Source organism: Alosa pseudoharengus, unplaced genomic scaffold (assembly GCF_046254945.1).
Source record: "Alosa pseudoharengus isolate Yale_2024_CS ecotype anadromous, Long Island Sound unplaced genomic scaffold, YU_APseudo_1.1 YU_APseudo_1.1_scf_12, whole genome shotgun sequence".
In the NCBI taxonomy this organism is placed as follows: Eukaryota; Metazoa; Chordata; class Actinopteri; order Clupeiformes; family Clupeidae; genus Alosa; species Alosa pseudoharengus.
In genome coordinates, this window is record NW_027468587.1 from 30007394 (window position 1) to 30022664 (window position 15271).

At 39.5% G+C, this 15271-nt stretch overlaps 2 protein-coding genes across 2 annotated transcripts; both read right to left on the reverse strand.

Moving 5' to 3' along the window:
• Positions 1 to 198: 198 nt before the first annotated feature.
• LOC143119323 (sulfotransferase 2B1-like) lies at positions 199 to 4327 on the reverse strand. The gene is made up of 6 exons (XM_076280753.1): positions 4099 to 4327; positions 2892 to 3100; positions 2259 to 2385; positions 2062 to 2156; positions 1495 to 1675; positions 199 to 1405 (listed from the first exon to the last, which is right to left on the reverse strand). Exons 1-6 carry the CDS (start codon positions 4229 to 4231, stop codon positions 1275 to 1277), a joined length of 876 nt encoding a protein of 291 aa, XP_076136868.1. The 5' UTR covers positions 4232 to 4327; the 3' UTR covers positions 199 to 1274.
• Positions 4328 to 5118: 791 nt separating this feature from the next.
• Positions 5119 to 12764, reverse strand: tmem147 (transmembrane protein 147). The gene is made up of 8 exons (XM_076280755.1): positions 12604 to 12764; positions 12196 to 12283; positions 11321 to 11390; positions 10553 to 10618; positions 9544 to 9680; positions 9256 to 9340; positions 9044 to 9165; positions 5119 to 5884 (listed from the first exon to the last, which is right to left on the reverse strand). Exons 2-8 carry the CDS (start codon positions 12270 to 12272, stop codon positions 5764 to 5766), a joined length of 678 nt encoding a protein of 225 aa, XP_076136870.1. The 5' UTR covers positions 12273 to 12283; positions 12604 to 12764; the 3' UTR covers positions 5119 to 5763.
• Between the last annotated feature and the right edge of the window lie 2507 nt (positions 12765 to 15271).

Here is a 15271-nt window from a genome sequence, read left to right on the forward strand (position 1 = left end):
AGTAATGAGCAGTGAGCAGTGATATGCTAAATACTATAGTGACATTTTATTTGTATAAACACTTTTCTTCACTAGAATAATTGATGTATAGAGTAAATTAAAAGCTATGGATGAATGTTTGTGGATATAATTAAATACTATTAAAATGAATAAAAGCATACTTGTAAAATGACAAGATAAACAGCGGGGAATATCAAAGACAATGAAGGAAATAAAATGTATTATGACATACCACCATAAAATGGAAATACTCCAAAATACAAACATAACAAAATATAAACAGAACATAGTTTCAGTATAGGCTACTTCACAGACTGTTTTTAAAGGCATAATTTTTTAAGAATTAGTTTTGGATATTATTATTTCTATTCTCTATAGACATAATAATAATAATATTGACTTCTGCAAATATATAAAGAGAAGCCATGATGCAATCATAATTCAAGATAATGAGAAAAGGTTAATAATATACTGTAATAATATCCTGATAAAGACGATTTGCTGCTGCATTCACTGCCAACGCCAAATGAATGAAGAGTTGCGAAGATTTAGTTGCAACAGAACCTGTCACAATCTGGATGGCATGTGTTGAACAAAGAGGATGTGCTGAAACTGGCTAGTTTTGTAATAAGAACGGACGACCAGCTTGGCTAAAGCACCATTATCCATTTTGGCTTTCATGAGGCCTTAAGGACACTTGATGTCACAAAGGTTAGGAGATACTTTGCCTCTCCCTTGGCTGTTTGAGTAGGCCTACCCATTTTGCAAATAGGGAAGTCTTTCAATGAAATGAGTTTAAAGGTCATGCATTTCAAATGATATGAAGATATACATAAAGACCTGATTATTGAATATAGGGCATTTGTATTTGAGGTATGCTGTGTTCTTACTTTAATTCTATGTTCTACATTCTATGTTTATATTTTCAGTTCCCTTCCATGTTCAAGAAAAAAAAATGTACTCCTCTTGAGTGGACAGGTGTGTTGGAGGAGACCAAAGGTGGACTAACAGAACTGAAAAAAAAATCCTGCATACTGTTCATTTCACTTGCAATATTAATTTACTATGAATAACATTTCGGTCCATAGACTGAAACACCACATAACCTGGCGGAGGTCTACAGACCGAAACATTTTTCATAATGAATCAATATCGCATGCGAAATAGACAGTGAGCAACAGTTGTTCACATTAAGGCATATCATAACTCTCATATGTACTGGATCCCATCCATGAACAGTTTGGAAAGAGAGAACAATATCTACTGGAGCCTTGTCATACAGCTTCAAGCTGGTCGTCATCCCAGGGAAACTGAGTGTTACTTCCCTTCATCTCCTCTTTAATGACAGCTGTGAATTTCTTTTCATGCTCAGGACTGAAATGGTTTTTCCAGTCCCCTGATATGCCTGTAAGTTAAAAAGAAAACATAAAACATTTCATTTGACATGGTTTTGAAACTTGGTTAGGCCATCTTGTGGCTACATTCTGTCATTACCTTTGCGAAGGAAAGCTGACTTTGTCTTGTCCAAAACCTCTTGTGGTACCAGTGAGTAGTTGGACATAGCATTGGTCTTCATAGTGTTGAAAGTGCAATGACTGACCACCTGCTCCAGGGTCTCCTCACTCATCTTTTGACCAAGGAAATCAGCAAAGCGTCTAATGACTCCTTTTAGGTCCTGGAAGAGAAAATCATGAACACGCGGCCACTGAGATGAGTGTTTACACAGAGGCCAGGGCCTCTCATTTAAAGGGCAGGCAAAATCTAAAGTCTAACTAAAGCTAATTTTCACAAGGAGGCAAAATCCATTTGCTAATTCAAAATCATGGCAAGATCCTCAAACACTAACACTAGCACAAACAAGCACAAACACTAGCAGCTCAATGCTCCCACATGTCCCAAAATGACTTCACTTCGTACACAAAACACTTGGGCTCATTGTGCGACTTTTCATTTTTCCCGTTGTTTACATTAGAGAGCGTGTAAATTAGTTTTAGCAAGTCAGTATGTACGTTTTTTAATGCCTTTAAATAAGTCCAAACTCATACCTCATATAGGTCTTACCTCAACCATCTCCTCATAGGTAACGTACAGAATTCTATCACCCAGATCTGTGTTTCTCCAGCTCCTAACATGATTTGTCCACTTCCCAAATAGCACTTAAACAGAAATAACAAAGTAACTGTTTTGCGGTACATATATTATATACTCAATATATTGTAGGCTATTACATTGTTGTGCAACTTATACGTATATCTCACCTTTCCCTTCCAGAAATTTATCGATAAACTCTTCAAATGTGCCAGGATCATCAAGGAAACTGGCCATTTGATGGAAATAGAATGATGAAACCATCACGTCTTTGGGGTTGCGAGCCACATATATAACCTGAGAAGCAGTATATATGGATGTTTCATAGAGAGAATGTTCTAGTGTAAACTCATACAAAAGTATTAAATCATTAAGACTTGATTTACATCAACAGCAATTTACATTTAATTAAAAAGAAATAAAGGTACACACACAGTGGCTTGCAGAAGTATTAGCTATAAATTTGTGAGGGAAATGGCTGGACTGTGGTGGCTTCTCTAGGTAGAATAATCATTTATGATCATGTAAGTCTCACCTTTATACTATTTGAATAATTTGTCATCAGGACCTCAAAACCATTGACAGTTGGATACTTATGCAAATATTTCAGCTTTTAAATTTATTCATTTTTAATCCTAGTAGAAAAAGAAACCCCCCCCCCCCCCCCCCAATCTTCATTAATGCTGTTTTAACAAAGTCAGCAACACTATCCACTGTTTTTGACTGTGCATTTTTACTTTATACATTATGCACTGTTGTGAAAAAATACTTCGCCAGTGGACTGGACTAATGAGCATAATTACCTTGGCTTTGGACGAGTAGAAAGAGGGAGGCATGAGGTTGTAAGGCATGTGTGACACCATCACTCTTGGAGGAGCAATTGTATCCATGACTAGAGCAGCACGCGTCTCCTCCAGCCAGGGAACTCTGTCCCAGTTTGGGATGGTCTGCACTGGAGTGAAGTCTCCTCCATTGAGGATCAAAGGCAGGATCTCCTGCATCCATGTGGTGCCTGACAAAAAAACAGACATTAAATCTCAAAAGAAAATAGTACTGGAATGGAATTACATATCTAATACATTCAAATCTATAGGCCTATTTACGTACGAAATGTTAACACCAAAATGTATAGCAAGCGCAACATGCTGGTGCTTTATGTGATTATGCTGTTAATTCATTCTTAACATTGTCTTGAATGCAAATGCCTCATATCAGGATACTCGGTTAAAAAGTACAATCTGTGGTTAAAGGTTGACATTAAAGACACTTCGCCGAGCCAAAATAATATAAAATAAAAGCCAAATATATTTTACTTTTATTTTGGTTTTGAGATTCTGGCTCCCCCTAGTGTCACTATTTAACAATCACAAGAAATCCAAATCTGTACCGCCGGGAGTTCCGATTACAACATTAGCCTACTGCTTCATGCCTCAATTCACAACAGGTACATTGTGGGAAACAAAACAAACTCTATTTATTAAAGTTACATTACGTTAAATAAGTGCCAAAATGTCCCCAAACGTTCATAAACAAGACAATTCAGACCGCCGACGTGTGCATACGTGTCTGCTGGATCGTGTTTATCAGAAACATCCCTACCAATTACACATCACATTCTTGAAATAAAACCTGAGTGTAGGCCTTATAAAGAGTTCAAATGCGAAAACAGTTAAGCCCATCTTCACAAATGTGCAAAATGTGCATGTTTTTATCTATTGTGCATTGTTTAGCCTATTACTTTCTGTCAAACTGTATTTTTTTATTATTTTATTTATTATTATTTGTTAAGAGGCTAAAATGAATCAAAATCGTCACAACCGAACAACAGTTTGACTGATGTCAAGTTTGTATATAGGCCTAGGCCTAAATCTATTTCTGTAAATTCATCAAAAATTGACAACTTTATGCATCTGCTTTTGAACCCTTTGAGCTCGTATCGTTTTTGTACACTAACTGAGGATTGATGCTTTAGTAAAACAACAAACCTAACAAACATAAACCTAAGCCTACCTGATTTTGGATAAGTGATCGCGAAAACATCGTCATCGTTGACCTGAAAATTTTCGAAATATTTCAAACTATCTTCAGAGTGTGCAATTCTTGGAAGTGGCAATCCGTGATAATTTAGATAGTTGCATTCCATTGTGTTAGTCCAGGTCTGTATATTAATTCCCTTTTGCGTGCGTGTGTGGGGAAAGCCGGCTAGTTTGAAGCCTTAATGTTGTACCAGCCTCTCTCCGTCTCTACTTGTGTTGGTGTGTAGCCAATCCTACGCTTGCGAAATGCTTAGTCGTCCCTCCAAGTGAGACAGATCTCGGGTAGTTTGTATAGTGAATGCAACGGTACCACTGTGCCATTGATTTCTTATCTGAAAAAAAAAAACAGGGTATTGTAGCCTATTTGTAAACGCTTTGTTTGGTGGCTCAGTTTACTCCATCACTTAACCTACTTAGTCACGGCTCATATTATTCCAATGAATAGATATTTTCACAAGTTGAGGGAACCAGGGCTCGAATTACGTGGGAGCCAGAGGGATATACACACGCCTTGTTAGGCTATGCGCGGGGTGTGACAACTTTTTATGAGATAGAGAGACCCCCTTAAAGACAAAAAGATAATTCGAGCCCTGGAGGGAACCATCTCTGGCCAGGCACAAAACTAAGTTTAATTGGGAGGCATTTACAAGTCACATAACAAAGGCACTGTGTTCTGTATGATGGATAGTAGATAGTAGAACATTAAGTCTAACTGGAGTGAAACCAGACACCCCCCCCCCCCCCCATTTACACAAGGCGCTGCAAGGGGCAGTTCTTACTGCCTGAGCAAAACTACCCACGTGGGAAAAATAACTCAAGGCAATAGTTCCAAATCCCCGAGGCACGTCCGATTCCATGAACTAGAACAGGAGAGGAATGATGGGATTGGGAAACAGACTAACAGCAGAGTGCACTGGAAGGTCAAACTAAATGATGTAATCAAAATAATCCAAATGTGCTCATCTGGAGTAAATAATGTCACATTCTCATAGTACTTGTTTCAAAAAGGTACATTTATTACACATGTTCAAGGCTGGTTACGTGACAGTCATATTAAGAGTAAAAAAAAAATCTTGCCAATCTCAGCCATTTAACTTGCACAGCACAAAGATCTGATGAGATGTGCAGATGCCCTGGTAAGATCCCAGAGATGCTAGATCAGGCCAGTTAAGAATGCACGCCCAATACGGACATTGCTGAACTCAACACAGACCTCAAACTGAGCACCAGTGAGATCAGCTCACTTCTTATGGAATGCATGATGTCAGTGAAGAACTGAACAAGAGAGCCTTGGACAAGACTGGGAGAACTTCAATTCAATGCAATGCAACACATGGGAAACAAACACACACACACACACACACACAAACATACACACAGAACCTAGTCCACTTCAGATAAGTGAAAGGTCTGAAATGCCCCAGCCAATTCTCATTTGTTGCCCTTTCAAAACATGACTACAGCATCAAGCCAAGAGGTGACATCACTGTTAAATGTTATTTAATATCATTTGTCATAAATATTTTCATAATCTCATCTCCCATCTTCAGACTCCAAACAAAGTTTCAGCTGTTCCACACAGCTGAAATGACTCCTGGTAAGTTCAGCATGCCTGGAGCTACGCAGAGTCCCCGCCGGCTCAGTTGCTATGAACCAGAGTGATGAAGAGGAAGAGGGAGCACAGGGAGATGGCCCCAGTGAGCACAGCTTTCACCAGCAGCGCCGTCCAGCTGCCCAGCAGGAACATGTGGACAAACAGTCTGCAGAGACAAAGTGAAGACACTGTGCATTAGGAATGGGACACTGTGCATTAGGAATGGGACACTGTGCATTAGGAATGGGACACTGTGCATTAGGAATGCGACACTGTGCATTAGGAATGGGACACTGTGCATTAGGAATGGGACACTGTGCATTAGGAATGAAACAACAGAAGTCCAGTTTTAAGAGTGAGACTAGCTTGCAAAGTCCACCCCACTGATATATGAGGTTGCATAGATCAGGGATTCCCAAACTGTGGTACGTGTACCACCGGTGGTACGCAAGCTTTCACTAGGAGGTACGCGAAGCCTATGTTCTCTTTGTTCTTTGTGTTTCATAATGTTCTTCACACTGTTTTTTTTAGTGTGAGCTCATAGACCAGTGGCACATTTCGATTTTGTTATTTGTTATTATGTAGGGTGGCTAATTACAGTTTTTTTCAGTCGCTAACAAGCGTTTGTCTAACCAGTTTCAAAACCCTAAACACAATTAGCACAGCATCAGTCTTTTGTGGCCATACCATTCACACATTTCTTGTCGTTTTAACACAATTTGCAGTCAGTGAACACATTTCCACAATGCTTACATTTTCTTAACAGACAAGCTATACCTCCTATGGATTGTTTTTGAAGTATTTACGAATGTTAACACACATCCCACAATAGCAAACACAATATTCAAAACCTTAGATACAGTATAAAAACCTCTGCTTCTGCTACCAAATGGTTTCATCCCAGGTGCATCGCCTTGGATAATGATGCGATGTTGATGAAAACATGTGGATTAGATACAGTAATTTCAACCCACCACTCACCCCTTTTATCTGGGGTTTATCTGGGCTCAGAAGTGGCATTCGCCCTATTAAGAGTTTATGTGCCATCAAAAATTATTTTGGAAACCTTAAGGTAAAAAAAAAACTCTATAGGGCTGCTTTAAGGAAGGAAATGCAACTAGCTCTGATGCAAACAGGTGGCAGGCGAAGTCTTGAAACACTTCCTCTGCTTCAACTGTATTCCATAGGTTTGGTGTGAGTATGACCAAAGTCCTTTTAGGCAAGTCCCTCTACTCGGTGGCCATATTGCAACGCTTTTTGGGCACTCATCAGGCATCCTATTCGGCAGAAATGCGCGTGCGAAAGGCTTCACAACACCATCCTTGCTCCAGCGGTGAGTTCACAACACATGATCAACACACCATATGATTGGCTCAATGTATTCACATCACACCACATGATTGGCACATGTTGACGTTTTGCCGAGGAAGGGGGGGGATATGTGTAGACAACGGCCATATTGGCGTTACAAACTAACCTCATGCATTTCTATGGAAGATTTTTTGAGTGCTGTGTCTCCTCATTAGAAAGTCTCTGGTATGACCTATTGAACATTGATACGCCTACAGTACATATACAGTATGATCTTCTTAGCTAAGAATTTAGCTCAATCTAAGTGCACCATAAGATATGTTCGCATAGCATCCATACGACATCTGACATCTTACATGGATGCCATAGGTCAAATATTCACATTCACTGTGGAATGTTAAATGGAAAGGTTAAATAAAGAGGTGAAGTAACACAGTAGTAAACATGCCCATGTTTACACAGCTTCGGAGTCATTGGAATGGTTATATGACTTTTTCTGGGGTGAGCGGAAAAACGAGCCTTGCAACTTTGAAAGTTTCGCGGTCTCGCTAACAAATTGCTTTACTGCACTTCACACATACACACCAGGCACCGGCTAGAGGTAGGTAGCAATGGAGTTTCTCAGCCAGCGAAAAGAAGCAGGAAGCGAGTAAACAGTTGTCGGATGAACAGGGAAAGAGGAAACGGCAGACTGACCGATTGAGGAGTGTTGTAAAATATGAGAGAGAAACCAGCGAGCAAAAAGCGAAACAGCGAAGAAATTGCCAAAAGGGGGTTCTTTAAAAGCAGATCCACTGAATTTTGGAATTTTTGCCAACTACGAGAGACACTTGGCCTTGGTAGAGGGCATAGTTCCCTTGATGTATTTGTGTTGCAAATTGGTGATGGAAAGCAACAGCAAGAGGTTGGTGTGTTTTTTTTTTATCAAGTGGGCTCTCCCTTATGTACTAGCAATGAATATGACTGGATAATAGGTCCACATGAGACAGCATGTTAGAAGCTTCCACTCCAGCAGACTGCAGTAGCAAGCTAATGCTTACAGACTGTAGTTCACTTGTTTATGGCCTTCTTTCACTCACCATTGTAGCCTACAGTGGTTCCTCTTCAAAATTCTTGCTAGTCTAGCTTATGATGTAGCTGTCAGTCAGCTGTGCTTAGTTTTTTTTTATCCCTCCTCTCAAACTCCCATTTGCACACAAGGCACTGACAGGCTGCAGGGAAACGCTGAGAGGCTTCAGCATAGATATCTTATAATCAGGGTTCCCACTCTAAGTCAAATATAAAATTCCATGACTTTAACCTGACTTTCCCTGACAAAAACCTGAATTTCCATGACTTACTATATAATGAATAGTACAATAGACCGACAAATGATTTCAGAGCACCTGCGTAGCGTTCAAGAATCTTTTACTTTTTTTAGAGCGGGAGATGAATAAATAATAGGCATTTAATAAACACAGTTGGGCTACTCAAGCAAGCAGTAAAGCTAATAACCAGATATACACCAATTCTGTGTGGAAATATATTTGTATTATTATATTTTGGCAAGCACATTTTAAACCACTACAACAAAATTCCCTGATATTCCATGACTATGCCCCAAAAATTATAAAATTCCCTGACTTTTCATGTCTGGAATGGACTTTGTAAAATCTTTACTTTCTATTCCAGAAATTCCATGACCCGTGGGAACCCTGTATAATGGTTCTATAGAGGTCACTAGGCTCCGGTGGTGTTCTGTGAATGAGTATATGCTGTTTGCAGCACAATAAAAGTCTTGGAAATAATAGAATATGACATGATGTACCGTATATCCATGGTTCACGTCTGCGTATCGAACCATAGGGGGCGTGCTGTTCAGTTAAAAAATGTACTGTGTACTAATAATAGAAAATTATACGGTACGGTATTACTGCAGTTCACATCTGACTAGCCTGTGGTATGCAACACTACAATGTAAAAAACAATGTGTGTGTGTGTGTGTGTGTGTGTGTTGGTATGTTAAGTTACTTACTCCATGAGGAAGGCCTTATATACACAGAGTCCAAGCAGCACTGTCACAGGCAGACGGAAGCTCTTGGGCAAATCGTACCGGGTAAACATCCATACAACCGCTGCCATAGCAATGTAGTGCACCTGACCAATCAGACAGAGGGAAAGTAATCAGTCTTGAGGCCATTGATGTGAATGTGAGACAAGACAAGACAGAAGGAAGTAATTACTTACCAAACTTATGTTAGAGTCAAAGCTCATTTGGATGTATTTCCAATCAAATTCAATTCCTCGTGCCCCCACCCACAGTGGAATACACCTATCATGAGAATGTAAAATGAGGAAACTACTAAGTAAAACAAAAGGTAATTCCACAGTGCTTCTGATTAATATTCCGGTGCCTCAAGGGAGAGGACTGATCATGCAGTGAAAGGAAGGGATCTCTGGTGATACCTTTTCTTTCACTGCAAGAAATGTTATACTATATTCATTCAACCGTTTCTGTGCATGCTGTATGTTCACCTTGACATGACTAGCTCGGCAGTGGCCCAGCCCATGGCTGCTACCATGATCTTGTACTCTCCCTTCCCAGCGTTCCTTGACATGACAAGATGGAGGCCTAGCAGGTCTGCTAGATCGACAGTGGCCTTCATGAACTCCTGTGTTGGATACATGAGAAGGTTAATGATAACAGGTATTGCCCACAGCCTACATACTGACAAAGATCTCCCACTCCCTTCCAGGTCTATTCTTTCAGTCAAAGTGTAGAGGCACTTGTTGATCTAAGATGACTGGGAGGTATTGCACAATGTTGTAAATGGCGATCTATTAAAAATAGTTTCCATTCCCATGGTCTAAAGACAACAATGGATTAGAAACAAATGGAATGGAAACAAATTGTCTTTTTGAGAGCTTCTAAAAATCACATTATATGAGATTTAATCTCCAAAACACTGGTGAGTGAAGAAATCCATACAGAGAGCATTTAATCTACTGCTACTGGAAAATAAACACAATGTTGATGTTTCATACTTTAAGATATACAGTCGACCATGTGTACTCATCCGAATTAAAACATGATCCACACTAACTGAAAATGAATTAAAATATAATCCACATCGCTCCAAAACAAATCAAGCTAATTCTATTTTATTTCCATTTCATTCACTCCTATTTTGGAGTTTTGTGGAAATGCTTTGGTACAAATTAACAAATGAGATTAACTGGAAGTGGACAAGTTAATGTAGACAAGTCAATTATGTTATACAAAAATTTCTCACTTTTACAATATATCAGGTGACGTTATGGTATATCAGGTGAAGTTACAGTATATCAGGTAATGTTACTGTATATCATGTAATAGCATTTTAAGGAATATAGTTATAAACTCTTTGGAAATAAGAGCTTAGCTACAGCCAACAGAATATAAAATTACTTGATGACAGAAGATATAATTTCAAAAACACAGTTGACACTGAGCATTACAAGCATCACTAAATCAATCAATGCAATTCTGAGAGCACTCTCTTACCCCAACAAAGTCATAGACGCCAGCCCCTCCTTCCCATGTAGGGAAAAAAGTAGCCAAGAACAGCATCTGAAAACATCATGAAAATGTGCAGTGATTAACCTGTTGCCAAACACCTCAGCTTCTTCTAAGCCTGCTGAGGAGCCGTTGAGAATGTGGAATCAAATTCCTAGATGGAAGGACACGACTGTATGACAGCACTATACATGAATATAAAATTATAAGACAGCAACACGGCTATAAGGAGACTCCAGCATGTTTCAACCCAGAGGCCTGCTGTTAGAGCTCTTTGAATACTGTCAGTAGGGAAAACAATGGGAGGAAAAAACTATCTGTGCAACAGTAACAGCTTAGTAATAATAAAGAAATGGTATAAATTGGGTGACTGTACCGGAAATCAACTAATATAAATAGTATGGACTTGATATGGACTTGATAGGTAGTGACTAAAGAAAAGTGAGGTATGTTAAACAGGCACAGTGGTTGCATGTTGACTCCTGCATGAGTGCAAGTTGCACAGCACTTGCAATGACACATTGAGCCTCTTCAGTAGCACAAAAAGCGGTCTGCTTTAATGTTAGCTCCTGGCCACATATGGTAGCTTTGTAGCTGTCTGGCCATTCTCTCCACTACCATGACAGCTACCTCAATGTTGTTTTCCTACCGGCAGTACTCTGTGAGCTCTATCATCTGGGTACCAGGTGAAACATGTCAGAGCGCCTGTGTCTGTTAAAATCTTAAACAGATGTGTGACAGAAAATAGCAACTCACTTTGCAAAGCTGCACAAATAGGTAAGTTGCCCCCGCTTGGACACACCTCCAAAAGGCATTGTATTCAGACCTGGGTGGACAAAGAGGTTACAATAACTACAAGTACTTGGTTTAAACCAGACATATTCAATGTTTTTTTTTTTTCAGGCCAAGGACCCAAGAGACAGGGCAGAGGGACCTCTATTATTGTGTAATAAAATTGTGTTGCTCATTAAACTGGACCAACAACACTATGTATTCAGGCAAAAAAGAGTGTTTTTTGTAATCATTCTTTCGGAAGGGCTTTGTGGACCCTCTGTTGAACATAACTGGTTTACACAAAACATATTGAAATTAAAATATTTTGTATTATCTGAGTGAATGATTGTATGGTATCAATTTAGTACTAATAAATAACACCAAGAAATACCCGATAGACTATACAGTGGGGTTTATCCTACCCCAAGGATATGATGCTAACAACTCCTACCCTTACAATGAAACATAAGGCATGTGGACTACATAAGAGGATTAAGCAAAACCCATCCAAGCATATGCCTGGTATGGCAACACGTTTCACCTCACATTTTCACATTTCTATAAGGTCTACATTTAAAACGACTTACTTTTTTTTTAACAATTATTATCATGAGTAGGCGTAAAGGCTATTTTCTTCAGCTGTCAGTAAAACTGTCTTATGGGTACAACCTTCTGATGTCTATTTAATCTACCAGGTTGCTGTTTCAAATAACAACATACCCTGGGTACAATATACAACTTTCAAGCAATATTGTGCAATACTTCGCCATTATTATTTATGGTATATAGAGATCAAGACAAATCGACAGAGAAACTTTTAATAAGCTGGTAAAGAAAAGAAGCATGTTGATACTTACAGCCCACTGCATTTGTACGTGATGAAATAAGGGAAATATGCCAAAGCAAAACAATTCCCGAAGTGAAAAAGCGTCATGGTCCACAACCCTGACGAACATAAAGATTCGTTTTAATTCAAATTCCCAGATAGTTCTGCACAGATTTGACAGTCAGCTACTAAGTTAGCTAGCCTCCATAGCTGTCAATGTATGAGAGCCTAACGTAAGATGTGGTTAAATTAGGGAGAGATAGAAACTAACGGCATCCTCAAAACATGCACTGACATGAGGAACCCTCGATTCTACAAAATACATGTTGGCCAGCCTGGCTAGCTAAGGTGACATTATGTTGCCTAGCACGCTTAGGGTGTTACTTCTGCTCCTAGACTAGACATGCTCACAAGTAAAATCAGCAAAAAGTCAACGTACTTGCGCAAATTAATTTCACCCTTCTTATCTTTGACCAGATTCAGCGATGAGTTGAAAGCGATTAAATTCCTCGAACAGTTAAGCATAGATTGGGTAAGACAGGATAAAGTGGGGCCAGCTAATGCCGGAGTAGCTAGCTGATCTCGAGGCGGAAGTGCTAGTGTCCCACGTCGGTCCCACAATGAAACATCACGGACAGTCAAGACAATCGCATATTCGTTCCACATACCATCCATCGCACAGTGGCCTACGAATGGAAAAGGCGGTTTGCTTTCTTGTTTGGATTTAGAGTCTGTGTGTTTTTTAAGTATGACTTTCTCTGTTTCCAAATTATTTAGATTTTACTGCATCAGAATATAATTTCATTTTGACAGCCTTATCTGAAGAAATAAAAGGCTCTACATGGACTCTGTAGCCTGCCTTTACAAGTATGACTGCGGCGTACTTTTGGTGTATTGATCTATTTCGTAGCAAGCAAGGTTCCAGCAAGCCTAGCCTACCTTGTCTTTTACTGAATTTTATGACAAGCAGAGAATTCTACCCGAGATTTTGAAATGTACCAGCACTAGATGACTGCAGTAAGATGCTTTACCACTAGATGTCCCCAAACGCCTAAATAGGTCTGCGCCGTGGAGATGGATCTACATCTCTTGGTTATTGGTTATTTCATCTCCGGAGGGGATCAAACTGACTTATGAAACTTGACCCCTTGACCGTGACCCTAACTGGTGGTGGTCCATTCCAATTTAGTAGTATTTTCATTAATTATTTTCATTTCAGTTAATATTGTGATGAAGGGAAATTGAATTTGGTGGAGGTCTGCGCTTTTCAAGTGCCCTTCTTGTTCAGATATTATTTCAGATTCATCTAGTAGTAGCAGGGATTAAAGTGAAAAAAAATCGTTTGACTGAACTTTTTTCAGGCCATAAGTCATACGTTGTTCATATCTACCTATAGATATAGCACCCCTTTTGTGGTCGCGACCTATTGGTTTTTAATGTACAAAAAGATGCAAACAGCAAAGTAAAGGGAGTATTCGCCTTATTCACACGGCGGCCATTGTTTAAACCAAAACGAGGCTACAGGGTACACTTACTATATAATTAATGCCACCTACAGGTGAATGCATAGAACATAACAATCCTATGGTTTGTGTACCCTGTAGCCTCGTTTTAGCCGCCAATGGCCGCCATGTGAATAAGGCGAATTGAGTGTTCTTGATTGAGATTGAGTTTTCCTGATGAACAAAAATATATTTTAGTACCATCCCTGACCATTGCTGATTAGCCACTGCTGTTCTTTTCTACTGCAGCAATATTGTAGAAAGGCTTTAACACACTCTAATTTAATTACTTCAGGCCAAAAGTGTTTAAAGGGGAGATTTTTTTCTTGTTAATATGCAATTCAACACCAAGTAAAATCTATAAAATCAAGTTTGCAAAACGTCCCATTTCCTCATCAAAGTAACGAATCAGAACATTCTAGATATTGTTCATATTTCCATTTGTTGCCTCATCCGCATTTAATGAAAACATGGTAATTTTGAGTTTTACAGACAACTCAGTTTTCCAATGAGCAGTCTCTCAGTCTGTGTGTGCTCATGCAGGAGGTCTGCGCATTTGATAACGACAATCTGGAGACGGTGCTTTTGTCTTCAGCAACAGATTGTATAAGGTTGACAAGAGGTTGCGATATGGTGAGGGACAGGTCGTGTTGCGCTATGAAAGAACATGCGTAGCCTACTTTCTAAACGTAAAAACGGTCAGCCATAGATAAACGTAGCCTACCTCTGTCGTGGTGGCTAGTTGCACCAGGTAGGGAAGATGTCCTGAAGTGCACGAACGTTAACCTTATGGCGGTCTTCTGATTGGTGGCGTGCTAAAACATTTTCCTATTGCATCCATAAACAATTTTCTTGCAGCGAACCGCGCAAAAGCAAACCCCTGGCACTTTAATTTCTTTACACCATGGCTTGTTAGTTCTCCCCCGTTTCCAACAGCTGCCCATCTCCATTTATTTTTTAACTTTTGACACCTGCCTTGCCTTCCTTTAGCAACGCATCCATGACAGCTAGTGGCCTTGCCAAATAGACGCACACAAATCATGACGCTAATATGCGAGGTTCTGGTAGGCCTACTGGTTATGGTTTTGTGCTATAAATTAATAATATTTTATAGCAAAGTTTTAAGTTGACTATTTTAATTGTATGGTTATTTTTTGTCAACATACACTCAACCTACTGTCGTTAAAAGTGAGGCCTAAGCAAAATAGGCTACAAGGCTGTCTGTGCGTCACAAACAGACTGACCCCCTTACTCAACAGTTCGCGATGATGACAGTGACATTTTTTGTTTTTTTATGCTAACACGCTCAGTCAAAACCTTCCGTCGCAAATTGTGAAAAACATTGTTGTACATGTCAAAACAGCCGGGATAATAAATTGCATAGGCTACGGTTCATATTGCGTCGCTTTACACATAATGTTAGTTGCATTGATTAAAAACTGTAACAATAATAGTAGCCTACATCGGGTGGCATAGCAGGCTATCTGTTCAAGTCATAGGTGACACCCAAAATAAATGAACTCCCCTGACAAGACTTCGCGATAGTAAGAAATTGTCTACATTGATGCACGGAAAGAACACAGCCTACGCTTCTTCTCCGAATTC